Below are 27,416 nucleotides of genomic sequence, written 5' to 3'. Positions count from 1 at the left end.
TATGTTCTGCCTCCGCTGTCGGAGGCAGTAATGTTTCTGAATACTATACCACAAGTGGGGAGAGTTGCTGTTGCACTCAGGTGCTGTACCCAGTGAGCTTCATGGCTGAGTGAGGATTTGAACCCTGGTCTCTCAGGTCATGGCTCAACATTACGCCACGCTGGCTCTCATGGCAGATATGGCTCTGAGATCATGTTTACCCTCAGATCCAAGAGTGCCCAGCCATGTTTCCTCTGTTCGCAGCTCCATGGCAGTTACAAACACCAACTATTATATGAAGCATCGAATCAGCAAATTAGCATTTAGATTGTGACAAAACATGACTAAGTACTTGAAAGACAAATAAGCCCTTCTCCCCCACGCTGAGTAGGAGGAAGATGTTCTGTAATCCAAAAAGAAAACAGATGGGAAAAACGAAGGAGATGGGTAGGAATCAGTGCCTGTGCCCTATCAGTGCATTAAGAGGGGGAGAGTTTGGCTGATGTGCTCAGCCACTGTCCTTACATGTAAGCAATTAAGCCACAGTAGTTGATTCCAGACATGAAAGACCTTGGATATTACACTCTGCCCTGTGAAAGCCTGTGCCCTTGTTTAACACTGGTTGTGATTTGATTATTCTTTGGGGAGGGAAAGGCACTCAGCACATGCTCAAGAGCACTCTTTACATTTGTACAGTATTATTAACACCCTTTTTCATTCATCAATCTTGAACTAGTTCACAATGTACACAAAAAGGCATAACAGTTTAAAGCATTCGGACAGCCATGTAATTTCAATGGCTACAGCAGGCAGAACAACACCCACCCCGTTCATATCAACAGGAAATGCCTGGGTAAAGAGAAAGGTCCTTAAGGGAACTTCCAGTCATTCAATATTCTGTGGAAGGAATTAAAGTGCATACCAAAACTTTATATTTGTGCATATAAGGTAGATGAATGCACTCTGCCGCCCAGCACAACAAATCCTTAAAAAAAAAAGGGGGGGGGACTTTTTGCTGTTTGGAAGTGATGGCAATATGCATGGGGAAAGTATAGGGTGAACAAATGATTAAAGGGAAGGTGTGTAAACACCCTGCAAGCAAACCAGTGACCTGTAGAGGGCAGGATCCATCAATAAAAGCAATATTTCTCAAGCTTTTGCCAAATTTTTGTGGGATATCCACCCTCACATAACCAACATGCTTTATTTAAAGTATGAAGCGGTTAAGACCATAGACTATGATGTCCTGCCAGGCTTAGCTAGCTCACTGCTCCTCACTTACCAAACTCTTTGTTTTCTCACACTTCCACCATGTGAACCCTACCAGTTATGGAGCCATCCTCCTTTTAACAAAAATACAAGCAGAATACCAACAATTTTGAGGTATTGCACAACAAACCATCTTCATGAAGATATTTTTTGTTGCTATTTTGCAATAAGTGATGGAAAAATGCGCTGGGAAGTGTGGGATAAAGTTTGCTTTAATAATAATAATAATTTATTTATACCCCGCCCAAGGCCGGGCTCAGCGCGGCTTACAAGCAATAATAAAAACAAGTTAAATGATTACAACTTAAAAACAAAATTAAAAAATACATTAAAATATTGAAACATTAAAATATTAAAATGTAGCCTCATCGCAGAAGGAGAAGGAAAAGAAAAAAGAGAGGGAGGGAGGGAATCAAATTGGCTCCAAGCCAAAGGCCAGGCGTAACAACTCTGTCTTACAGGCCCTGCGGAAAGAAATCAGATCCTGCAGAGTCGAAAAAGCCCTGGCTCTGGTTGAAGCAAATCTAACTTCCTTAGGGCCCGGGACCACAAGGGTGTTACTATTTATGGACCTTGAGGCTCTCCGTGGGGCATACCGGGAGAGGTGGTCCTGTAGGTACGAGGGTCCTAGGCCATGAAGGGCTTTAAAGGTCAAAAGCAGCACCTTAAATCTGATCCTGTACTCCACCGGGAGCCAGTGCAGCTTGAAAAGCACTGGGTGAATATGCTCCCATGGCAGAGACCCCGTGAGGTGTCTCGCTGCAGCATTCTGCACCCGCTGGAGTTTCTGGGACAGCTTCAAGGGCAGCCCCGCATAGAGCGAATTACAGTAGTCAAGCCTGGAGATGACCGTCGCATGGATCACTGTGGCCAGGTCGGGGCGGAAAAGGTAAGGGACCAACTGCTTGATGCGGCGAAGGTGGAAAAATGTCGCCTTGGCTGTTGCTGTAACTTGCGCCTCCATGGAAAGGGAGGCGTCAAGGATTACACCCAAACTCTTAACGGAAGGCAATGGCACTAATTGGGCCCCCGCAAGAGAAGGGAGTTGGTCCCTCATCCCCATGCCATCCTGACCCAGCCATAGGACCTCTGTCTTCAAAGGATTTAGTTTCAATCGGCTCCCACGAAACCATCCAACCACAGCTTCCAAGCATCTGGTCAGTGTGTTCGGGGCCGAGTCGGTGTGGCCATCCATCAGCAGATAGAGCTGAGTGTCATCAGCATATTGGTGACAGCCCAGCCCAAAGCTCCGGATAATCTGGGCAAGGGGGCGCATAAAGATGTTAAAAAGCATTGGGGAGAGGATTGCGCCCTGCGGCACTCCACACACCAAGGAGTGGCGCGACGACATTTCCCTCCCTAGTGCCACCCTCTGTCCCCGACCAGAGATAAAAGAGCACAGCCAGTTACGGGCTATGCCCTGTATCCCCACGTCTGTGAGGCGGTGGTCCAGAAGATCATGATCAACCATGTCAAAGGCTGCTGACAAATCTAAAAGGATCACCAGTCCTGACCCACCTCGATCCAGCTGTCTACGGAGATCGTCTGTTAGGGCAACCAGAGCTGTCTCGGTCCCAAAACCAGGACGGAAACAGGACTGAAATGGATCTAAAGCCGATGTTTCCTCCAGAAACCTACCAAGTTGTTCAGCAACCGCTCTCTCAATTACCTTACCCAGATATGGAAGATTTGAAACTGGGCGGTAATTGGATAAGTCTAAGGGATCTAACGAAGTTTTCTTTAAGAGTGGACATACCACTGCTTCCTTCAGTTCCCCTGGGAATGTCCCGGTGTCAAGGGACAAATTGATAATTTCAACCAGGGGGGTCCGTGCAACATCTGGACACTCCCTAATCAGCCAAGACGGGCACGGATCAAGGAGGCAGGCGGTGGGCCTACTAACTTGGAGGAATCTATCCACATCAGCAGGGAGTATTCGATCGAAATGGTCCAACACTGGACCTGAAGTCAGTCGAGGGGCCTCCAGTTCAGTCACTCTTTCTAAATTGGCAGGGAGGTCACGGCGGAGCAACAGGACTTTCTCCGCAAAAAAGCTCGCGAATGCCTCACAGCAACATTGCTACAACCTCTTTGCAAACAAATGAGAATGAATGCTCAAAAGAACAGGTCTTCTGAGGCCTCTATCTCACAGAAGTCTGTCTGGGGTATTGTAATTTTGGAACATAAAAACATATTAGGCTGCACATGATAAATTTACCACCTTTTGTTTGGGATACAGAGTTGAAAGTTTAAATCGTAGAATTATTTCCAGGGGGGAAAGAAGATGCACATCAAGTACATTCTTCACTCCTAAGATCTGGGATAAAAGAAATAAAAATCACCAGACAAATCAACCAAATAGATATCTGAGGGTTTGCTTGTTTCCTTGTGAAAACAATTGAATAGCAACTGATAGGCTACCCATGAGGTTATTTGCATTTTTCTGTGAATCTCAAGTTTGAATTTTTTTTTAAGCCTAAGTTTCTAGTGTTTGTAATAGCAAAGAAAGTCTTGAAATGCAGGCAGAAATGGATGGTAAGCAATACAAGTTAATGCCAAATTTATGGAATTTAGTTGCTGGAGCTTCTACTCAAGAAGACCTTGGGGTTCAACATTTACTTCTGTCATGAACTCATTACGTAGCCCTAGGCAAATTGCAATCTCCACTACAGCCCTTCCTCCCTTCTGCAACATGGAGATAATAAAGAATGACCTAACTTAAAGGGTTGTTGTAAATATTTCAAGATAATTACGTGCCTGTGTACATGTCCCATTGACTCTGCATGCAGTGCACTCCCACCACAGGTCTGGGAAGCAGTGTACACACCAGTTGCAATCCATATACCGGTATATCTGTATCTATCATGCCCTTTCTTATGAAATACTGCATTTTGAGGAAGTTTCCTCATACCATATTTGATCCGAATTGAGAAAAATAAACATTTAGATGCGTTTTGAATTTATTTTTCATATGCCCAGCCTGTGAAGCACTCATACTCTGAACACTGGACATAATGCTAAACGTAATTATGCTAAACGTAATTACTGGCTGCATCACTGAAGGTGTAATCCTGTACTTGAGACCTACCAGAAGAGAGGCAGTAGGATTTGGTGGAGTCCTGCTATTTCAGCAGAGTGCAAGCATGCCTCCACTCCAGCTGCCCAGTCCACTGGGGAGGGGGCGCAACACTTGCCCTGCCCTGGGCACCGGCAAACCATGCTACACCGCTGCAGGAGAGTACATAACATTGGGCTAGAGGGGTCAGAAATGACACATGGTTCTTCTGAAAGATAGCTGGTTTGATTCTGATAGAAAGGAGCTTGATAGAATTACCCTCCTGCCTCTCCAATGCCTATGATAGTTCTGGATGCGATGCTGCATTTATTTATTTAACAAAAATTACACGCTGCTTGATCGCAATAAAAATATAACAGAATTACTGATAAAAACGGTAAAAAGCAGATACTTTAAAACATTCAAAATATAATTAAAATCAAGAATGGGCTAAAAAGTCATGTGTTTAATCTCAGATTTTGTGTGTCTGGATAGGTTTGCCTGAACAAAAATGTCTTTAGCAAGTATCAAAAAGAGTACAATGGAAGCCTGATGTTAATGGGCAGGGAACTATAAAGTGTAGGTGCTTCCAAACTAAAAGACTGATTTCTTACAAATGCAGAACAAGTATTATGTAGCACCTCTAACAGTGCTAGCTCTGCAGGCTGAAGCAGTCATTTGGGCATGTACGGCGATTCTGGAAGTAAACTGGTCCCAAATTGTTCAGGTCTTTATATACTGATAGTAACACTTTGACTTTGGCCTTGAGAAGCAAATGAGCAACCAGTGCAGATCTCTGAGCAGAGGTGTTATATGTTGACAGTCTCACTCCTGTTAGCAATCATGCTGCAGCATTCTGGATTAACTGCAGGTGAAAGGGAAGCTCCACACAGAGTGTGTTGCAGTAATCTAATCCTGAAGTCACCATGGCATTCCTTATGTTCGCTATTAATTTGTACTGAATTGTTTCAAAGATTTTGAGTAATAGTATTTTGTTATCTTTCTCCAGCATGCACCTGGAAAAGAGGGATACAAATACATATCATGAACTCCCAAAACTGGCTACAGAGGAATGGGAATGCTGGATGAGACCAGCAGAGGGCTCTCCACCCTAACAGTGCTACCATTTAACAGTGCTACCTAACAGAGAATGTCCAAGATGCGATGTGGCCTTAGCGAATTCTCAGTTTGCATGTCCCCACCTCTTCCAGGCTAGCTAGAGAGGCCAACTATGGCTGTCATGCCCAAAGCAACCCCAAACCGCTGGAGCAAGCACTGTTAGTACCGCTCCTCCTACAGGCATCAAATAAGGGCTAGCACTGGAGGATGTCCCCTGCTCCACTCTGTGAAAGTTTTTCTTCTTTGAACCCAGAAGGGATCTGGTTCACATGAAGGGGATGATCTGCCTTTCTCCCTCTCACGTAGTGCACCATGACAGCCTTAATTGTCTTGTGGGTTTTTTTTAATCCTTTTGACTTGACAATATCTGAGTAAGCAATCTTGCCATGTCCAAAACATTAAGCTAGCAATATCAGTAAATGTCCACAAGCATCAGTTTGGAACAGACTTGGAGATGGTAGAGGCAATGCACAATTTAAAATATAGCTTTCACCCTTATTCAAACCATTTGATCATGCTGGCTAGTTATAAATAACCGCTAAAGGGCAAACTCCATCAACAAAATAATTTATGCAAACAGCAGTTTAATTGCATTGGTAAGAAGAAAATTAGATTTCCTACCCTAAATGAAAATATAGGCTCCTAACTTCCTCCAGCCTATCTCAGTTTTTTTAAAAAATGCTTAAGTTTTCCTAATATATCTTACCATCTAAGTTCCCTGGCATTCTGTAATAAATTCCACAGTTATTCAGCCAGTGCCATAGGCAAAGATCCTGTTGTCTTCAAATAGGTGAGAGTGTGTGAAGAAGAGTTAGAAAGTAAGAAGGAAGGGTGGAGTGGGAAATACGGTAAGTCTCTGAACATCTTTTATACTGTAATAGGAACTGGACCAAAACGTTCCATCTTGCATATAAATCTAATTACTTGTGTAGACAACTTTAAGAAAGATGTTGAATAGGCATTGCATATTATGAGTGTCCACAGTCTAACAATCTAACCCCCCTGCTTTCAGTTCTTTATTCAAGTCAGTTTGGCACATTCCAGTACGTATTTTCATCCAAACCATTACAGGGGGTGAAAGCTACATTTCCCTGCCTGCTGCAATCTCAATAATTACCAGCCTTCTCCCCTGCAGCTGCTATTTGGATTCTGAAAAAGCATGCAGAGTACATGGAAAAATGTATACAGTATAATATTATGTCCAGTTTGACCTTTTTGTTTGCAAATCCATTAAAAATGAACTTTCCCTCATTGCACCCAGTCCTGAAATAGAAAAACCATATTCTCAGTCCTTTGAATTGCCTACCCTCTCCTATCCACAATGAGTGGAAGATTTTTGAGAACAATTTGACTTCAAGCAGAGCAGATCCCTTTAGAAGGCTTTAGTAGGTGCAGTTTATTGTGTGAAGGAAACCTTATATGGCTATATATTTATATTTTGTGTAAACAGACCAGAAGGGTATTTGTTAACAGAGGAAAAACACAAGGAAAAACAGTTGCCAGAAGAATGCACTTCAGCAGCTGGGATCTCTCTCTCTGGCATTCCAGATTGGGTGGAAGGGGGGAAATAACAGAAACTACCAGAAGCTCTAGAAAGGAGTGAATATTCACCTTCTGCATTGTGACAAGTATAAAATTTGCCTTTCCAGCCCCGTACATCTGTCAAGTATGAACGGCAAATAACAGCTGTGTTCCTACAGCCACATGTAATTTTTTCATAACTGCATTTAATAATAACTGGATTACTGCAATGTACTCTGTGGGGTTGCCCTTGAGGATGGTGTGGAACCTGCAGCTGGTGCAAAATGTGGCAGCTCGATGATTCATTGGGGCAGAATATTGCCAACATGTTACCCTGCAGTTGAAGGCTAAGTTCAAGGTGCTGGTTTTGGTGAATAAAGCCCTATGCAGCTTGGGACCAGGATACTTTAGAGATCATCTGATCCCTTAAATACCCAGTTGATCACTGCACTCCTCTGCAAATACTGTCTTACCAGGAGGTCTGGATTCCATACAATGTAGAAAGTGGGGCTTTAGTGTTGTGGCACCCACCCTGTGGAATTTACTCTCCCTGGATAATAGACAGGTGCTGTCTTCTGTTGTCTGGTACCTACTGAAAATTTTCCACTTTCAACAAGAAAGTTGAGAAATGTCCCCGTCTGCGGCTGTATTCGAATTGTTCTTACTTTTTTCTCACTTGTCGTTTGCTGCCTTGGACTCATTTGGCAGGAACGGTAGGCTATAAATCCAAGAAATCAATAAATAAAAATAAATAAAAGACCAGTCAGTTGAAACCCAAGACTGTATTGTCAATTTCTTCCTAATATGGAATAAAAATGAAGTTCCTTTTCCAATCTGACCTGAAACCTGTTTTGGGTATGGTTGCTTACATTTCAGTCAATGATTCTGCTGCATAAGTAGGCACTGAGTTTGTTTCTAAGCAAGACAATGGAAACACAGAAGTCAGAACTGCAGAGCTGGCAATGCAATAGAAGTGCATAACCACAGAGTTGGAAAGTCCCCAAGAGATCATCCATTCCAACTCCCTATAAATCCAACAATTCCTAACCACTTGGATGTTTGCTTTTAAATTATATCTCAAGGGAACCCTTACCGCAGTGACTTGCCTGCTAGTTGTTGTGGGGCAGCTTTGCTCTGCAGAAGATGGAAGCATATAAGTCAGTTCAAATGGAACTGAGGGCTTCTAGGGCCTGGGGCAGGAGTCTTGTTTAGAATTAAGTTATAAACGCAAACACAAAAGCAACTGGTCCCTGGCAGGCCCCCACCACACAGCTAGCTGAGCCCTCCAAGGCCTGGAGCAAGTGTACCCAGCTGCCCCCACCCTGCACAAGCCTAGGGGCCTCACCATTGTGAACTGAGAGTGCAGCTGAATTTAGCACATGCTCAACAGTCCTGTGTGATGATGCCTTGCAACAGAAGTATGGTAGTGGAATGACCAAGCAGCGTATTTCAGGGAAGCTTGTCAGCCATGATCAATCTTCACATTCAGTAGCCCCTGATATGTTTCTAAGGAACCCAGGACTTTCCCACAATATAGTTTAAAGAAAACAGTGTTCTAGATCAGGCTTCAGCAACCCGATGCCATCCTGACATTTTGGACTACATGCTGGCTGAGGCTGATGGAAGTTATAGTCCAAAACATCCGGAGGGCCCCAGCTGGGTGATGGCAGATCTAGAATAATTAACACAGAATTCGAAGATGTGATCTTGGGTGTGTGTGGCTCAAAACACGCAAACTCTATTGTTATTTCCTTCAGCGTACCTTCAGGAACACTGTGCTATGCTTATGGCCGAATTGAGGTCAGGGAGCCAAAGGTTAAAAGCAGTCTGGCAGAGAAGAGAGTACTTGAGAAGGATACTATTTCTGGAACGTGCCTTGGATCGCAAGCACCACTGGCCGTAAGCCCGTAGCAGGGCAAAAACTTCTCTGACATTTGCAGAATGCATTTGACGCCCGAGAGAAAACTAACAAAGCAGCAACTGAGATGCAGACTGACCCAGCTGAGACCAGCTAAGGTTGACGCTTCTGCGTATGCACCAAAGGTTTTAAGCACACTCTCCCCTCCCCCCCGAATCCTGGGAACTGTACCTCAGAGCTGCAATTCATAGCAATCTTAACAAACAACAGTTCCCAATTTTTTTTGGGGGGGTGCTTTAAATGTATGGTGTGCACGCAGTTGGAAAAATAAGACAAAGCATCATATTTCATTTCAAAGCATCATGTTTAGGGAAGCTTTTAAAGTTTGATGTATCATAGTATTTTAATATTCTTTTGGAAGCCACCCAGAGTGGCTGGGGAGGCCCAGCCAGATGGGCGGGGTATAAATATTACATTATTATTATTATTATTATTATTATTATTATTATTATTATTATTCGTGGACAAGGTTGGAAGTATTTTCAATGTAAAGGATGTCATTGAGCAGCATTTCTCTTAGGAAAAGGGCTATTCCCAAAGTAAAGCAGTTGTAATGGAGTGTGAATGTAGTGAATTAAAGTACGTGTGTGCCACACAAATTGGTATTTCTGTTTATTTGCAAACACTGAGTTTATACATAAATGTATGCTTCAAAGGAAATCAGAACTTCTAAGCATGACTAAATGCTACATTTTAGGAATTAAAGATTAATTGGATCTGCTACACTTTTGTGTAATAAACACCAGTTTTACTAGCCTGTAACTTTTTTAAGAACTTCAGCTTTTTTTGATGCCTGGGGCATTCGATCTGCCGTTTAAATCTGATTTTAACCGGTCGTGTTCCTTTTAACCTTTGTTAGCATTTGATTATATTATTTCTATTTCTCTTTCATATTCCGAGAAATGTTTATGGATTTCCAAGACCATCTTGAGAGGACAGTCAGATCCAATTTGGGCTTCTCCTTTTTAGAACTGTCCCTTCAATTTTTCCTTTGCCAATTTAACCTCTTATTATTGCGGGGGGGGGGGGGCTGGATTAGTGGCATGCTGCTTGAGCCACAAGCTTTGTAAACTAAAACTCTAAGGAAACACTTTTTGGCAGAATGTTCAATTGTCACCCCCATGCTCTTTCAAGAATTTTAAAATATTTGTTCACAAGCCTCTTTTATTATCTTTTAGCACTAGTTGTGCTTTGTAAAAGAAAAAGGTTTAAAAAACGAAACATGTAAATATTGAAAGGAAACGTAAATATTTTCTCCTCAAGCTAATTAAAAAGTTTATGAAGCGATTAGTTCCTTCCTCCCTTTATCCAAAGTAATGGGGCATATTGAGGTCTGAGGGGTGCAGCTTTGGAGTTCCCCTTGCACAACTTGGCAGAGAAGGTAATAAATATATATAGAGAGATGTGCAATATATCCTTGAATAACTTAAGCAAAATTTCCCTCACACACCCCGCTTAAGCGAAACTTCTCACAGCTATTACAACTCCGCTAAATCCCGCCCTCCGCGCCTCGTTGGCTAGCGGAGCTTTTTTTCTCCACCATTCTCGCCTCTCGATTGGCTACCCTCCTGCCACTCCGCTCTCTCATTTCCCCACCCCACCCCACCCCTCCCAACAGCCTGTTTCTCATTTTTTCTTACAGCCGGCATCTCTTCTACACACACTGTCCACGCGCCGCGGGCCGGCCTCCGATTGGTTGCCGGGACTGTAAACACGGCGAACCGGCCAATCGGAGCGCTGTGCACGAGGACAGCACGAGGGTACACGAGCCGGCCGCATGGAGCTGCCTGAGATCAACAGCGTAAAGGAGGGGGAAGGTGGGTGTGGGCCGCATATAAAACGGCCGCATCCGGATGACGGTGCCAATAGCCGAGGCAGGCTTGGGACAGAGAGGAGGCAGGAGTTCCTTAGCACTCCATTTGGCTATTACTCCTTTTATTTCGAGAAGACAAAGGGGGGAAACTTGCGTTAAAAAAAAAATATTGCCATTTCAATTTTGTCCGCTTAAAATATTTCTGGGCATAAAAAGCTAAGCTTTTCGGAACTCAGCCCACTTTGACCCTTTTGCCTGAGAATACTAATAACAGTTGGGTCACCATGGTGATGTTCAAGAAGATCAAGACCTTCGAAGTGGCCTTCAGCGAGCCTGACAAAGTCTACAGCAGCGGGGACAAGGTGGCTGGCCGTGTCGTGGTGGAGGTGGCCGAAGTCACCCGGGTCACCCGGGTCAGAGTTCTGGCTTGCGGGGTGGCCAAGGTCCTGTGGATCAAAGGGCCCCAGCAGTGCAAGCAGGAGATGGAATACCTTCGCTATGAAGATGTCCTCACCCTGGACGACCATCCAGCTGGTGAGCATCATAGTCTTTTTTTTGGGGGGGGGTCCTCTGTGTGTTTTGCGTCTCCGCTTTTGCAAAAGAATTGAAAGCCCTTCCTGGAATTTTGAGGAGCCCAACGAGTGGGTAGCTTTGGCAGCCTAGTCCTATGCATGGAGACTTAGGATGGCACCTTTGGCTTTACATAGGAACATCGGAGGCTGCCTTATACAGAGTCATACCAATGATTCCTCTAGCTCAGTTTGTCTGCATGGGCGGGCAGCGGCGGCTTTCCAAGTTCTCAGGCAGGGGTCTCTTCCAGCCTTTCTTTGAGATGCTGATGGGGCTTGAACTTGGGACACTTCTGTTTGCAAAGCTAATGAGTTGGTTGGAATGGTGTCCTCTTCAGTGGCGTATATATACTTGGTCCAGTTCTGCTTTTTCTTGTTTAAACTGGATTTTGGGGGCGTTTTTTTTTTTGTACTGGGTACAGTATCTTCCTATGTTTTCTGGGTTCTCTGTCTAGGTTTGAAACCTAGCGCAGGCTCAGGATGGGGTGGGAATGGAACTCTACCCCATTTAAAGACTGGCTTTCAAAACTTGCATCCCAGTCCTGTGTGTGTTTACTTGGAATTAAGTCCCCATGAGCTTGATGGGGCTTGATTACCAAGTAAGCCCTTCTAAGATTGCAGCCTTGCAGGTCTGAGATGCAAGCAAAAGATTAGCATCAAATAGGCGCCAGCAGAGAAGAGAGAGATAATTTTCAGGCTTGGGAATAACCTAAAGCAGAGAACTACTAGGAAGTTGAACAAAGGGTCCAGGGTGATGGGTCACCTCTGAATAAAGGGCCAGCAGCAACTTCAAATCATTGTAGTTCCCTTGCTAAGCAAACTTCCGAGAGTACGGTATGTCCCAGTAACAGTTGGCCCAGCAGGGAACTGGCCAGCTGGGACTTCTGGCAGTGGATGTATTAATAGGTAGTGATTGCCTAGCAGTACGGGGAGTCCCTCATCCTGGGAGAGGGGTATAGTCGTCACCTTGGCTGAAGATCAGAGCAAGTGAGGAGAGCCAGGAAGATGTGAAATTCTTTAGACTGTTGGCTTCTGTAACTTGGACGTTTTGGTTTGTAATTGGACAGACGCACAGATAGGAAAGGAGACTGAATTTTTTTAAACAGTTGAGACCTTAATTGCATGTGTGAGTAGCTAGTATTAAGGATGAGAAAAGCAGCAGTTCTTGAAATGCTGACTTTTTGGTAAAACAGAACATGGGGGTTCCTTAGGCACCACTCAAGCTTAAATCTCTTACCTGCTTAATTTTTTGAAAGTGCACTGACATTGATAAAAAACACCTTGCATTATTAGTCATCTTAAAATACTTAAAATCTTTTCTCTATAAGCCTAACATCTTTTTCTCTTTCTGTGGTGTCTTTCCAGATGCAGATGGTTCTGTGATTCTGAGACCAGGAAACACCTACGAGTACAAGTTTGGATTTGAGCTACCTCAGGGGTAGGTATTGGCCAGACATGGCCACTTATACGCTAGTATTAAAATACGGTATTTATCACCGCTTGCCTGCCTTTCCTGTGTCTAATGAGACATTTGCATTCTTTCAGGCCGCTTGGTACTACTTTCAAGGGCAAATATGGCTGCGTTGACTATTGGGTGAAGGCTTTCTTGGATCGTCCATCCTTCCCGACTCAAGATATAAAGAAGCGCTTTGAGGTCATGGATCAAATTGACGTCAACACTCCAGACCTGATGGTAATTACCACTTGAGGTTGTCCTTTGATAGCTTTGGTCATTTGTCAGTCATCAGCTTAGGTAGATTTAGTGCCGCAGCTAATCTGAAACAGGCCATCTTTCAGCATTTTTTAGTGAACTTTGCTTCAGAATTTGGAATTCTCTCTCCCAATTGCTGTTCAGTTGGTTCAAAGTCTTCACAGAGACATGCATCTCTGTTCATCTTTAGCATGAAATTAATAGTCTGCGTCCAATTGTCTCATTTACTATCTGTTGAAGCAAGATACTTGTGAATAATTAGTTATAACTCAAGGGGTGATTGAAGGTCTGACAAGGTACCAAAGGCTGAACTCCTGAGACTGCAGATAGTACATATGAACAGGAGCAACACTTTGGAAATTACTCAATGTTGCATGTATGTAGGTATGTATGTAACAATATCTTCTTGTGCATTTCTTTTCAGTCACCTGTAGCTGCCAAGAAGGAAAAGAAAGTGTCCTGTATGTTTATCCCTGATGGGCATGTGTCTGTTAGTGCCAGGATTGACCGCAAAGGATTCTGTGAAGGTGAGGCCTGGCTCCTTTCCTCTTCAGGAAACGGGAGTTGATGAGGAAGGGTGGAAAATTGGAATAAATGATGTAAATGGCTAGTAGTCAGACCTGTAACTGCTAGCTGTTCCTGGCAAGCCAAGCATAGTTCAAGGGTTGGAGATATAGGTGTGGTTTGGAGATTTAATAAGGAGCTTGGATGCAAGCAGGGAAAGTCATCATTGAAAAATGTGGCACCTAACTGATCTCAATGAAGATCTGCTCCAGTGGGCAAATTCTGTAGGTCTTCCACAACTAAACTTCTCCTTGTTGTTCTTACCAGGTGATGACATATGTATCAATGCCGACTTTGAGAATACCTGTTCCCGGATTGTGATGCCCAAGGCAGCCATTGTTGCCAAGCACACCTACCTGGCCAATGGGCAGACCAAGGTCTTCTCCCAGAAGCTTTCATGCGTCCGAGGCAACCACATTGTCTCTGGCATGTCTGAATCATGGCGTGGCAAGACCCTCCGGGTCAAGAAGATCAAACCGTCCATTCTAGGCTGCAACATCCTGCGTGTGGAGTACTTCTTGCAGGTGAGGGGCTTAGAAAGGCAACCCTCCCCTACCCCTACCCCCACCCCAAATATTGCTTGTTCTTTGCTTCTGTTGAGGGCTTACAGAATCCCTACTGAATTCAAGCACTGAGGTCATATTCAGGGGTGAATTCTGGGAACTGCATAGCCCCAGAATCTATTTTGAATTCTAGGCTGTCACCTGAAATGTTTTAAAAAGGCATTTCCTACATGATTATCAAAACTGGCTAAGATACCTCTGGGCTTAAGACTTCCAAGGGAGATACATCCCAGTAGACTTAAGCCCTGACAACTTTAAGGACAGGACATTTGATCTGGATTAAAGAGCTTCACTGCAAGGTGGCTGACCTCTTAATTCCCAGCAAGCCAAGACAGAAAACACCATACCTCTGAAATATTCTGTCTGAGAGATCTTGCATTTAATGACAGCTGCTTTCAAGCCCTGAAACACATCCCTGTAGGCATGGAGTAGCCCTCCTTTCCCCACATCCCCTACAGACTATATTATCTCTCTCAAGAAGGCACCACATTACATCTCACCACATATTTTCCTGTTGTTGTTTTTTGCAGATCTATGTCAGTGTCCCAGGCTCCAAGAAGATCATCCTGGAGTTGCCACTCGTCATTGGCAGCAAGTCTTCTGGCATTGGTAGCCGCAGCTCTAGCATGGCCAGCCAGACCAGTTCCGAGATGAGCTGGGTGGACCTCAACATCCCAGATGCCCCAGAAGGTGAGCAGAGCTTCCTGGATGCCTTTTTGTTGTTGAAAATGTAGCCTTCTAGTTAGGAGTTAAGGTGGGCCTCTGCAAGGACACAATTGCAGGGGTTGGAGGTCTTTAGAAAGCGGGTGGTAAGAAGCAGCCTTGTCACGTTTTGGGAAGAGCTAGGCTTTCTAAATTCCATCAAGTATCTGTTGCTCCAAACACATTACACCAGAAGTATTTGATAGATTTAGGAAAGAGTGGACTGACGTGTATCTGTTTCTTTTCCAATATAGCACCTCCATGCTACCTGGACATTGTCCCTGAAGACCACCGCCTGGAGAGTCCCACCACCCCTCTCTTAGATGAGCTTGACAACTCCTTTGACAGCCCCATCTTCATGTATGCTCCAGAGTTCAAGTTCATGCCACCACCTACCTACACAGAGGTGAGACATCCCGACTCTTGTCACACAATAAAATGTGACTGCAGCACAGACCAATAAACACAGCTTGCAAGTGGTAGGGTTAAAACCAGGGCGAAGAGATGGGGGTGTGGGGTTCACTGAAGAGCAGCCATGCAAAGCAAGCTTTGTGAATATTATTGTGGCTTAAGTAGGTTCTATTCCAAACTTCAGCTTTTGCACTCTACCTGAAAGGGAATGGATCCAGTTGCAAAGCCTTAAAATTTATTTCATTTATATGGGATTATTCTGCCAAGTCCCCCAAGGTGGTCTTGCGATTAAAAATAGTAATGCAAATAAATAGTACAGAATATTTGCAAGCTGACTTCTGGAGGTGATAGACCTTCATCTTACACACACCCTCTGTTCTTCCCTCTTTTCCAGGTGGATCCTTGCACTATCAACAACAATGTCCAGTGAGCACCAATCAAAGGACATTTATGCAGTTGTCTTTTATCCAGCTTTTTCTGGACATTTAACAATTGCACTCAGAGATTATGCACCAGGCAGAAATTCCCTGATGAAAAGGGAAGGAAGACCTCATGGTGTCAGCACATCTCGTGGAAGACTTCTCGGCAAGGAGCTGAATTGAATGGCTATCTTTATGCCTTTGTGTACTTGCCACAGGCCAAGAGAAGCTATGTGGGTCGGTGGTGGACCCAGGCCTCGGCTCTCCCCTATAGCCAGGTGCTGAAGTGAAACTTTCAAGATGGGACTGTAGGGTAGGGCAGGCATTTCTGAATGAGGGGAGGTGAAAGGCCAACAACAGACCAACAGTTTGGAAGAAATACTACTGAATGACAACCAACAACCATTTGTATCTGTTCAAAATTGTTTTGAATGTGGTGATTTAGATACATGAGGTTGTATGTCTGAAGATTTTTCAATAGGACAAACAAGCTTTTGGTAGTTTGTTTCTTACAGGTTTTTTTTTGAGTAAAAGTGCTTTTCTCAGGTTTTAAAACCTAACACCCTGATATTTGGGACACTTGGAAAAAAGTGTGGGGAGAGTTGCTAGATGGACAGTGGTAGGTTGGTAGGTGTTGCTGCAGATGCTGGATGGGATTGGGGTTTTCTCTCAATAGCATTAAGTGAAGGAATGAGGTGAGAATAGAAAAGTATAGCAGGTGGTGTTAAGTGTTAGGTTGTAATAAACACTCCATCCAAAGGGGCAAAAAAAAGCCCCAGGGAGAAGAACTCCCAACTTCTTAAGAAGCAATAATTTTGTGTTCTTTTGTGTTTGCCTATCGAGCAAATCAGACACTGTTTAGAAGTCTAGCTTTCTAAAACAGTCTCAAGTGTTGTTGTAATGGACTTTTGTGGCACTTAATTTCTGTGGTTTTTGTTCTGTTTTTGTCTAATTCTACATTCTCCTTAGTATGTAAACAAGCAAACATTGTATAAGGGAGAAAAATCACTATATGCCTATTTTTTTCTTATCTTGAATCTTTAGTGTTGTGTGACTATAAACCAATGTTGATAATTTGGGGTATGGGGCAAGTTGTTAGCAGCCTTGAATGATGCAAGGGCAGGATCTGAGGCTCTGTGGGGGGGGGCAGCACTTTCCCCCACCCTCTTCTTGAGAGGTTTCTCATGCATTCCCTTGCTTCCTTGGTTATCAAAAGCCCAGCAATATCTAAAGACCAATCTCTATATATTTTGTTGAATGGTGCCAAACAGCTTTGTACTTTCCCACAAAGCTGACACAAGCAGAATAAAATTGGGCATGGCTTTAGGCTTGTGTGAAATCAAATAAGGAAGCATATCTATTTCTGGGCTGCTCTTCTTCACCCCCTGCTCCTATATTTTTCAGCAGATAACTTGGTTTATTCCCCACTGATGGAAAAATGCACTTTCTTTAAACAGTTTTTGAAAAACAGCACTGCATATCTAAAGTGTTAATTGATCCCAGATTTTGTCACTCCAAATACCTTGTCACAAGATACTATATAAGTGACAGGTGGACATAAATTTGGGTGTACTGATTTGTTTTCCTATTGTATATTTTGTTGCTCCGTTTTGCTTTATTTTGTACTGGTTTGAAAATTTAATTATATTTTGTACTACTGCAGTTCTGCAGAATCCCCCTTTTGGGGTCATGTTTCTAATAAATGTTCAAAAATTGAAATGCCAGTGTCTTTGTCTGCTTAGGCATTCCTGGAGGGAGGGTAGGTGGCGGGGTGGTAGTGGTCAGTTTCTCTCAGTTTCTCACCACATCCTCAAATTTTGCATGTGACCATGCAATTGTAAGTGGGTTTGCATTAACTTAATTTGCACAGTGGGACGTGGGTGGCGCTGTGGGTAAAACCTCAGTGCCGATCGTATGGCATATAAAGAAATGGTGTTTCTAATGCTAATGGGAGCCAGTGTCGCACAGATTCAAATTCCCACCTTGCCATGATGCTCAAGGGGTGGTGATGTTGGGATACTTTGTTTAACTTGCCTAAAGGTGCTTGTGGCAATAAAAGATACGTTCTGCCCTCAGCTCCCTGGACATTAGTGGTGGACTAATGTAACAAAAGTACCAAACAATAATATAAAATACTGGACTCTCGGCCCTGTTACATCCAAATTACGGGAAAGGCACTTCACTCACTGGAGCTTGTAATTCTCGTCTTCCTGCTGGATGTTTTTGTGTGAGACCCACTGAACTTGCCTAATGAGAAGGTTTTAAAAATACATATCGAGCAGCTAATTTGGAGACTCTTGTTGGGGCAATGCCTACCTACCTATTAGCTGCATTAAGTCTCAAATACCTGCAAAAATGTAGCTGGTTCCATTTGTGCCTCTTGCTTCTCTCTTGCAAATCGGCACTATGTTTCCCTTTGGCCAATCAGTATAGCAGCAAGTAATGTGGTTGAGAGGAACTCCGAGAACTTGAACCCTAACACTGCTAACTTAAACATTGCTGGGAGCACCTGAGGTCTTACTGATACCCTAGAGGAGGTGATTGGCATAGATGTGGTTAGGACACTGGCAGAGATGTGAAAGCCAATGGCCAATGCACTCTTGCTTTGTGGGGGATCCTTTGGGAAGCAGAACAGATATCACCACAACTTTGATGAAACTTGCTGTTGAGCTGAGCAATGGAAGTTGTCAAGATCACTGATCCATTTAACCCAGCTCTGCCTCTTCTAACTTTGCATTAGTGAGCTTTCTGCCTGGGTAAGGTAAAGGTAAAGGGACCCCTGACCATTAGCTCCAGTTATAGCCGACTCTCGGGTTGTGGCGCTCATCTTGCTTTATTGGCCGAGGGAGCCGGTGTACAGCTTCCGGGTCATGTGGCCAGCATGACTAAGCCGCTTCTGGCGAACCAGAGTAGCGCACGGAAACGGCGTTTACTTTCCCGCCGGAGCGGTACCTATTTATCTACTTGCACTTTGACATGCTTTCGAACTGCTAGGTTGGCAGGAGCTGGGACCGAGCAACGGGAACACACCCTATCGCAGGGATTCAAATCACCGACCTTCTGATCGGCAAGTCCTTCTGATCGGCAAGTCTGATCGGCAAGTACCTTTTTCAAAACTCAGAACCATCTGCACATTCAGCTATGCCCCCCCCCCAGCTCCCATACATACTCAGATCTTGGGTTGCCTCTCAGAGAGAGTTTCAGAGGGTTTTCAACGAGGGACAGGGCCTTTTCAGTGGTGGCCTCTCCACAGAATGCTCTCCCAAGCCAGGCCTGCCAGGTGCCAACATTAACACTCTTTTGGTGCCAGGTTTAGATGTACCTCTTCTCCCAGGCTTTTGAATGACTGTGACGATCTTTCTTATTGCTGTTTCTATGTTGTGCATTTTAGGGACGGGGTATTGTTTGAATCGCTAAACTTGGTGGCGGGTTTGTTTTAATTACATGTGTTGCCTAGAGACATTATAATGAACATCCCGGCAAGGCTGCCTGGCGCCAGCACTGAACATCCTCGTGACTCCAGGTAAAACCCTTTTATCTTCTCCCAGGACAGCATGTGACTAGTTCTCATGAATGTTCTGCTATTAACCAAAGAAAATGTTTCCTACTGCTAATGTTTTTTCTGGGTCTTTTTCTGGATCATTTAGCTCCTATTTTTTTTGTGTGTGTGTGAGTTACCAATATATATATTGGCAGTAAGTAACAACAACAACCTTTTTAAATTTATTTTTATTTCCACAGTGGGAACAGGATGTTGAATTAGATGGGGCATTGGCCTGAATCAGCAGGCTCTTCTTATGTTCTTAAGGCTGGTCAGCACAATGTATGACAGTGGTTTCCCCCAAGATCTCAGGCAGGAGACTTTGCTAGCTTTGCTTGGAGATACCAGGAATACTAGGAAAGGAACCTGGGACCTTTTGTGAGCTTAGCAATTGTTTTGCCAACGGAGCTACAGCCCTTTCCCCTGGAAACCCACCAATGTTGGCAGACATGCTCCTTTTTGTCTAATAACGTGTTCATTCCATTTTTATACTTTCACCTACGCCCCCATTTATACACATTTATTTATACCGTTAGCATGTTTACACAGGAATGCAGGAATGCATAAAGATCAAATAGATGAGAACTACAATAAATTAAAATCAACACATGCCTGTACCCCATCATTCTACTTACCTTTTCAAAATGGAAAAAAGGCTAATTTATCCACAAATACTTAACTTGCAATCTCTTATGATATGTTAATTTGATATTTATCATAATTGACCATATTCCCCGCCCCCAATCCATTAAAAAATGGATTGGTTTGAATGTGTAATTTATGCACAGGCAGACATACACTATTTTCATGAACAGCAAACAATCACACAGATTTAGCCATTTTGGAACCTAGCAAGGACATTTTCAAGTTTAACAGAACTCATCTTCATGCAAGGAGTTTTTGAAGAGTTCTGTGAAAGCTGAAAGCTCACGTCCTTCAATGCGAACCTTAACCAGCCCAGCGAAAGATGCTGTTTCTTCAATTGATATATTTTATCTCTTCTCCTTTGGAAGCAATGTCAGCGACTGCCATTAACAGCTTCACTCAGAGGAGTCAATAAAGTTAAAAGGGTACATAAAAATGGAGAAAAAACTTATCTCTGCTTGCCTCAGCCTGGCAACCGTGTTAAATGGGCAATCCGCCAGCCATGGTGGTAAGGGAAACACAAACAAGCATAATCGCAAAGGTGCCCCAGATAAGGTAGATGAAATCTTGCAATCAGATCAGAGGGCAGTGGCCTACAATTAAATTGCCCTAAGAGAGGTCTGGCAGTTGTTTGTTCTAATGGCTCGTGAGAGATGGGGCTGGGTAGGAGGAGGCTGCAGCATGTATACGTGAGATAAAGATGACTGCACGTCATGTAGAGTCTTATCTGTCTCTCATTGCCCCGTCTGTGCATGGAACAGCGGGGCAGCTGAGGTTTCATAAAGCCATCTGCTTCCAAACAGTCCAGACTCTGAAAATTCCTTGAAATGGGCTCCTTTGCCGCTCAGCACATTGCAACAAGGCAGCAGCGCTCCTTTGCAGACACTGCAGCCGACGCGCTAATGTGTCACGACACCACACAGTTTGGAAAGCTCTGAGTTAGACAATCAAAACACAAACACTGGTCAGTAGGCAAGCAAAGATGGAGTAAGGAATCCCAGCCCACTTGCAAAAAATTTGATCCCAAGCAAAACCCATCTCACGTTGCTGGGGGGGGGGGGAATGCCTCTGAGTTTGTGCAAAGGCTCCTTTCCCTCACTGCTTGAGGCATATTTCATAGCTCAGGCTGCAGGATCTGCTGAGAGCCGCCCAGGGTACTGACCTCACCTGTATTGCTCTAACCTGAGTGGAAGAGGCGACAGCTATTGTTCCTGCTTCTCCCGAGACCACAAACCATAGCAGGATGGGGTAAAAACTGCTGTGCAGTTACAGAGCTGCTCTGTGAATCGCGGGCTCCACTACTGCCTGCTCCCCCTCCTCTGCCCCTGACATGAAAGGTCCTGGCCAGGTATCTGAAAAGACCACCCAGAGAATTTGTTGATCTAACCTCCTTCCACCTCATCTTGATGCTTCATAAAAAGAATTGAGATTTAGGTGTGCAATAATCTTCTTTTTAGGGGGGGCGGCGGAACTTTATTGAAGTGAATCAAACAAATAGACATAGCAAAAATAACAGAAGCAACAACAAAAACAGGAAAGTATATACGGAAGAGACAAATGATTTTTTTTAGGAAAGCCAAGTTTCACCTTGCACTGTGGAGAGGGAGCCTGATCCACCTTGCCTGCTCCATCTTGCTTCCAACATATTTCCGTGATATTTCCTTTTCAAATACGTAGAAATAATTTTTAATCCTCAACAATATTCTGCTGTGCTCATGTTCCATGTCTGCCCTGAGGATGCTGTGCAATGCTTTTCTTTCAATACCTTCTCTCTCTTTTTTTTCTTATTTCCCTCCTGTAATTTTGGCCTGGTCTTTATAATTTTAAAACTTCAGTAAAAATTATATGAAAAGCAAACAAACCCAAAATTGCAACCAGCTTGCGAAAACGCAGCTGGTGGGTGCTCTCGCCAGCATCTCAAAGAGCAGAAGAAGAGACTTTGGGCCAAGAGAAGATGGTAACCTTTGTACAACATGCTTTGGAGAGAGGACTCTGCCAAAGGGCTTATCCGACACCGCTGCTGAAATAAGCCAACCCAGTTGATCCCCCTTCAGCCTAGCGGGACAGGTGGGAAAGGGCCAACAGGCTAACCAGGGTAAAGTTGAGAGGGAGGGAGGAGGTGGGAGGTAGGCTGGGGAGGGAGGGAGAATATAAGGTTGATCTAAGGGTCACCCTCAACTTGCCATGCAGACAGCTGCCAGTCAGTGGTTGCCTCTGCAAAGATTGCTTGAGCAGAGCAATCTGAGTCCAGCAGGGCTGGATGAAGTTACAGACCTAGCAGCAAATCCTGATACGCTCCTCAGAAGTGTTTTTTTTTTTTAAATAGGCTTGGGGGCTCAAGTCCGCTTAGCAGCCATTCTTGGGAGCACCCCGATTCCAGATTTTTGTGTTCATGGGTGAAGAGTCTGCAGACAAATGGTGGTAATTGTTAAGAGATCAGAAGGATATAATCCAGTTGTTCCCAAAATGCGTGGTATTGCCCTCCCGGGGTGGGGGGCACTAAGAGGCAAGGGGGTGGCAGAGGGGCACTGGAGATATCGATGACTCTCTGGCTTTGAAAAGCGAGTTCCTCTCCTCCGCTATGTTGAATTAAACTACATCGTTTTCATTGCATTTTGAATAAACGTGCAACTAATTGTTAGTGTTTCAAATTTCGTTGTGCTTTCATGTTCCTTAGTGGGTTGTGCAAACTGCTGTTCTGAATGATGCTTTTCATAGGGCAAGGGGCACTGAGGATGAGTTCATGGAACCAAGGGGACGGAGGCCAGAAAAATTGGGAACCACTGATAATAATCTGTAATTGGAGAGCTGGAAAATGTGTGGAAAAGAGGATCAGGATGGTGGGGGTGGGGGTGGGGGGTGAGAGCACCTTTCCTAGGAGGAAAGCTAAAATCAGGGATAAAACAGATGTTCTTGGACTCCATCTCCCCCCTGACCTCTGGCCTTGCTGGTGAAGTCCATTTTGAAGGCCACAGGTTCCCCATCCCTATCACATGGAGCATGGGACGTGTTATGTAAAGGAGCCTACAGGTACTGGCATCTGTTAGAAGTGATACAACCTCTGTCAAAACTCCCAGATTGCTTTGCCCACCGGACCATGCAAGGCAATTCCTCTGAACTCCATGACCAGCAACCAGAGCAAGCCATATTGTATATCAGTCTAAATAGCAGGGTTCTCTGCCAACACTAAGTAAGTCTTAAATAAGCAGCCCTGATAAAATTACATAAGATCCATGTCTGTGGCCAGTATCTCTAGAGCAGTGTGCCCCAACCTGTGCCCCCTTCAGATGTTTTGGACTACAGCTCCAGCCAACACTCGCTGAGGACGATGGGAGTTGTAGCCCAATACATCTGGAGGGAACCAGGTTGGGGAGTAGGCCTGCTCTAAAATACTAGCTGCAGATATTAAGTAGTGTCTTTTCACATGTGGTGAATGCACAGAATTCGCCTTGCTGAGGATCTCAGAATATCTTTTTCCTTAAGAACGCCGAATCCTAATTTTAAAATTTCTGGGATTGTTTCGTTTTGGGCAGTTGAAAGTTAGTTAACGATGAACAGCACATACTTACTTCAGAAATATATTTTGTTAAGTTTCTCACATTGGGACCTGTTCTTTCCCCCCCCTTTTCATTTACAAAACTCTGTAATATGATGGTAGGTTTAAAAGCAGCCCCAGCCAGCACAGTGTTGTTGTTGTTGTTCAGTGTTGTTGTTGTTGAAATCAGTTCTTATATCCAGGGCTTTTCTTCAGCCAGAACTCTCCGGAACTCAGTCACGGCACCTCTCAGGTGAGCACCATTATAAGAGAACAAGGGAGGCGTTCGTGGTGAGTTGCAGCACCTCTTTTTCTTGAAAAATATCACTGTTTATATCTCACTGTTTTCTCTGAAATGCTTGCAGAGAGGGAATGCTCATAATCAATTGTCAATGAATTGGCTATTCACTGTCTCGCACTGGAGCTACCTGCAAATCACAGCCTCTGGAAATCCTTACTTTTCTTTGCATTTATATGCCAGAGAGCAAAGTTTAACAGCTGGCCTCCCTTTCCAGTGATCAGCACCTGTAAAAATCTCAAGTTCAGGAAATCTCAAGGTCAGATACCCTGAGGCATTTATGGTCCGGGAGAACGGTTACGACTTTCATGTGACTCTCTCTTACCCTTGATGACCGAAATAAAAGTATTGCAAACAAAGGGTGGTTGGGAAATTAACAGAATTTCCTAGTAAAAGATTGTTCTCAAAATGCATTCATTAATGTTAACCTCCTCCTCCTTGCTGCCCGCTCCAGTCTACTTCTCACACCAAGGCAAAAGCATTATGGCAAGTGAGGGCTCCTTTGCGCATGTGCAGAGTGTCTTTCCTGCAAGGACATGAATAGGGCACAACAGTCCTGCTCTGGGATACTGGGAATGTAAATCAACTGCTGCTCTGTCTTCGAAGCCCATATACTCCCAAACGTATTTTCTGAGCCATGAGGCATGAGGGCTAGAAACTGGGAGACCTTGTACTGCCTCATCATAATCCTGGATTTGCAGGGAATGTGGGAGAAGAAGGCAGAAGATAGAGTGACACAGAGGGAAACGGTGATTTTAAACAACAGCGGATATTTTAATAAAGCTGGGGTGGAAGGACACAGAGAAAAATGTTAGTTTTAAACAACAGCGGATCTCTGAGTAAAGAGGAAGGGAAGACACAGAAGTGGGGAGGAAGCATCAACATGGAGGGTGAAAGCAGGAGTGCTGCAGATGAGAACAGAGAAGTAGAATCAGAAATGGGGTTGGGACGGAAAAAAGCCAGCTTAGGAGTTGTATGGGGTGGGAAGGGGAAGCTTCAAGGGGGTTAATGCAGGGGTTGGCAAGTAGAGTGGAGAGGGTCAGAGCCCTAGGATGTGTGTGTGTGTGTGTGTGTGTGTGTGTGTGTGTGTGTGTGTGTACTAGATTATCAGGAAGCTGTTTTCTATGCCCAACAACATAATATTCTTGCTCTCTTGCAGAATCACATCATCTATATAGTTTCAGGAAAAGCCAACCGCCTTATAACTCAGCTGAGAATTGACCACGGGTCCAGCTTCCAGGTGAACTCAGTGGGGGCCCCTCTTTTTTTAAGAGCTTACCTGGTGATTTCATAGGTAAAGGTAAAGGGACCCCTGACCGTTAGGTCCAGTCGTGACCGACTCTGGGGTTGTGGCACTCATCTCGCTTTATTGGCTGAGGGAGCTGATGACAAGCTTCTGGGTCATGTGGCCAGCATGACTAAGCCGCTTCTGGCGAACCAGAGCAGCGCACGGAAACGCCATTTACCTTCCTGCTGGAGTGGTACCTATTTATCTACTTGCACTTTGATGTGCTTTCGAACTTCTAGGTTGGCAGGAGCAGGGACCGAACAACAGGAGCTCACCCCATCGCGGGGATTCGAACCGCCGACCTTCTGATCTGCAAATCCTAGGCTCTGTGGTTTAACCCACAGCGCCACCCGCGTCCCTTGGTGATTTCATACCTCCCTCCCAAAAAAGGTTCACGAGGCAAGCCAGGAGGAGTATGTTGCTTCTCCCCTCCCCAGCCAGACTCAGAGTGGATATTTTTGAAGCTTGATCACTCAGCACACAGAAGCCTCTCACAATCCAGTGGCGGCTGTTTACACATACCAGCTGCCTGGGAGGGGGGATTATAATTTATACACAGGCACGGATATGTATCCAGATATCTTTCCTGGAAGTTGTTTACCACCCTGGAGGCATCAGGGAGATCTGGGGAGGACACGAACCCACCGCCCTACAAGGAGATGGAGTTGAGAGCTCCCTGCCTAACTGGGGACTGAAAGCGAGGAAGAAATAGCCTTGGTGGTGAAGGGGCATGGCAAGATCCTGGCTTGCTGCTGTAGCAATAGAAGGGCAGTGAAGGGCTTGGCTTGACTTTGGGCTTGTCAAGACAGATCCCACCTCAGCAGTCATAGCAAAGAGTATGTATCCGAGCCCGAAGGAGGCAAAACTAAGAGTGGAGAGTGTAAAATTATTATTTATTATGGAAATTTTATTTATAAAATTATTTGTTTCTTATTAGCTTTTTGCATTTATATCCCTCCATTTTGTGCATAACCCCTCTTCCTCAATGACTCCCCACAACGACCCTGTGAGGTAGGCTAGGCTGTGCGAGTCAGTGATTGGCTCAAGGCCTCCCAATGAGTGACATGGCCACATAGGGCTTTGTTTTGGTTTTGTTGTTGTTTGGTAAATATTTCTTATTCTATTTTATAATGTATATAAAACAGAGAGGAGAGTTATAAGACTAGGTGAAAATGAAAAATGAAAACTATAGTTTGGCACATAGAATAGGCACATAGAATAAGTGCAGTTGCACATGTGCTAGAATAACCAAATAAAGAATATTAGCCTTATCTAATCATCAAGTGGGGACTTGAACCCTGGTTTCTCCCAGGTCCTAATTTGAACCCTCTAACCCCTTGGTTCCCAACCACACGCCCCACAGGAGGGCTATTTGATTTTTAAGGGGGGCAAGAATGAGTTATTAACAGTGAATGGCCTTTTAGGCGTCCTCCATGTGAATAGGAGGACCAGATGGTTTTACTTCCTGGCAGTAGGTTTAATGATTAAGGGCCAAGGAGATGCCTGGAGGATTCCTCATCATTGATGGGATAAGAGCACCTTCATGCCTTCAAAATGTCTCTTATCTACTAGGCCCAGTCTGTATTTTCTGGCTCCTGTCATTATTAGCAGAACAATGTTCCTATTTTGAGGAGAAAAGCTTCCACAGAGTCCAGTGGGGTTTACTCAAGATCAGAGCTGTCTTGCGTAAAATTCCAGAAAGAATTACATACCCAGGAACAAAAAGAGTGGCAAGAGGCACAAATTGTGATGGACGTCTTCCAGATACCATCTCACTTCTGATGTCAGTTCAAGATAAGCAATTGCAGAGGAAAATGTTGTATTCAAAAGGAAGCAGAGAACAGCCGGAGAGAAACAGTGGTGGTGTAGTGGTTAGAGTGGTGGACTAGGACCCAGGAGACCAGAGTTCGAATCTCCACTTGGCCATGGATCTCACTAGGTCACCTGGGTAACCAGTCACTGTCTCTCAGCCTAACCTATCTCACAAGGTGGTTGTGGGAATTTTAAAAAGAGGGGAGATTTATATATGCCACCTTGAGCTCCTTGGGGGAAAAGTGTAATAAATAAAATAATAACATCTGCTCTATATTTTGGAGAGTGGTTTGTCTCTGTGTGTGTCTGTCCGTTTGTTCTCTATACATTTGAACACTTCTCAAGATAATATCACCAAATTCAGCACAAAGATTCCCAAGGTGGGGGCGGGGGTGTTGGGCGCCATTTTGAAACAAGATGGCAGACTGAAACATGACTTTACCTGGTTCTTGGTGTGATGGGTCCCAACTCACAAATTACACTATCCACTTAAAAGCACAATTTTTTGGTTTCTAAAAATTCGCCAGGCAGTACCAGGCACTCCTTGTTCATAAATAAACAGTTGGCAGCAGCATTCACAAACCTCTTCAGATGTTTAGGACTACCACTTCCATCAGCCCCAAGCAGGATGGCCAATCCGGAGAGATCTTGGGGGTTGTAGTCCAGCAACAACTGGAGGACCAC

The 27,416-nt window shown here is 44.3% G+C and overlaps 1 protein-coding gene and 2 long non-coding RNA genes across 3 annotated transcripts; 1 reads left to right on the top strand and 2 right to left on the bottom strand.

Annotated features, from left to right (window-relative positions):
• Positions 1-3,338: 3,338 nt before the first annotated feature.
• On the bottom strand, positions 3,339-10,575 carry LOC309359462. Its single transcript, XR_014163838.1, has 3 exons — positions 10,312-10,575; positions 8,037-8,077; positions 3,339-7,858 (listed from the first exon to the last, which is right to left on the bottom strand). It is a non-coding gene; the product is annotated as an uncharacterized lncRNA (long non-coding RNA).
• A 170-nt stretch (positions 10,576-10,745) lies between these two features.
• Positions 10,746-17,332, top strand: TXNIP (thioredoxin interacting protein). Its single transcript, XM_081893076.1, has 8 exons — positions 10,746-11,208; positions 12,609-12,681; positions 12,789-12,936; positions 13,379-13,481; positions 13,786-14,042; positions 14,612-14,771; positions 15,038-15,189; positions 15,589-17,332. Exons 1-8 carry the CDS (start codon positions 10,959-10,961, stop codon positions 15,622-15,624), a joined length of 1,179 nt encoding a protein of 392 aa, XP_081749202.1. The 5' UTR covers positions 10,746-10,958; the 3' UTR covers positions 15,625-17,332.
• A 1,824-nt stretch (positions 17,333-19,156) lies between these two features.
• On the bottom strand, positions 19,157-21,902 carry LOC309359463. Its single transcript, XR_014163839.1, has 3 exons — positions 21,387-21,902; positions 20,982-21,151; positions 19,157-20,733 (listed from the first exon to the last, which is right to left on the bottom strand). It is a non-coding gene; the product is annotated as an uncharacterized lncRNA (long non-coding RNA).
• Positions 21,903-27,416: the final 5,514 nt, after the last annotated feature.

The sequence above is a fragment of the Podarcis melisellensis genome (assembly GCF_964234715.1).
Source record: "Podarcis melisellensis genome assembly, chromosome: 16".
In the NCBI taxonomy this organism is placed as follows: domain Eukaryota; kingdom Metazoa; phylum Chordata; class Lepidosauria; order Squamata; family Lacertidae; genus Podarcis; species Podarcis melisellensis.
Note: the sequence above shows the minus strand (reverse complement) of the source record. Positions and strands in the feature narration are given on the sequence as shown.

What these genes read in the sequence shown, in the direction of transcription:
- TXNIP (XM_081893076.1), top strand. Translation starts at nt 10,959, where the DNA reads ATGGTGATGTTCAAGAAGATCAAGACCTTCGAAGTGGCCTTCAGCGAG. An exon ending in CCGCAAAGGATTCTGTGAAG is followed by an intron (nt 13,482 to 13,785) that starts GTGAGGCCTGGC and finishes TGTTCTTACCAG; the next exon opens with GTGATGACATATGTATCAAT. An exon ending in CACCACCTACCTACACAGAG is followed by an intron (nt 15,190 to 15,588) that starts GTGAGACATCCC and finishes CCTCTTTTCCAG; the next exon opens with GTGGATCCTTGCACTATCAA.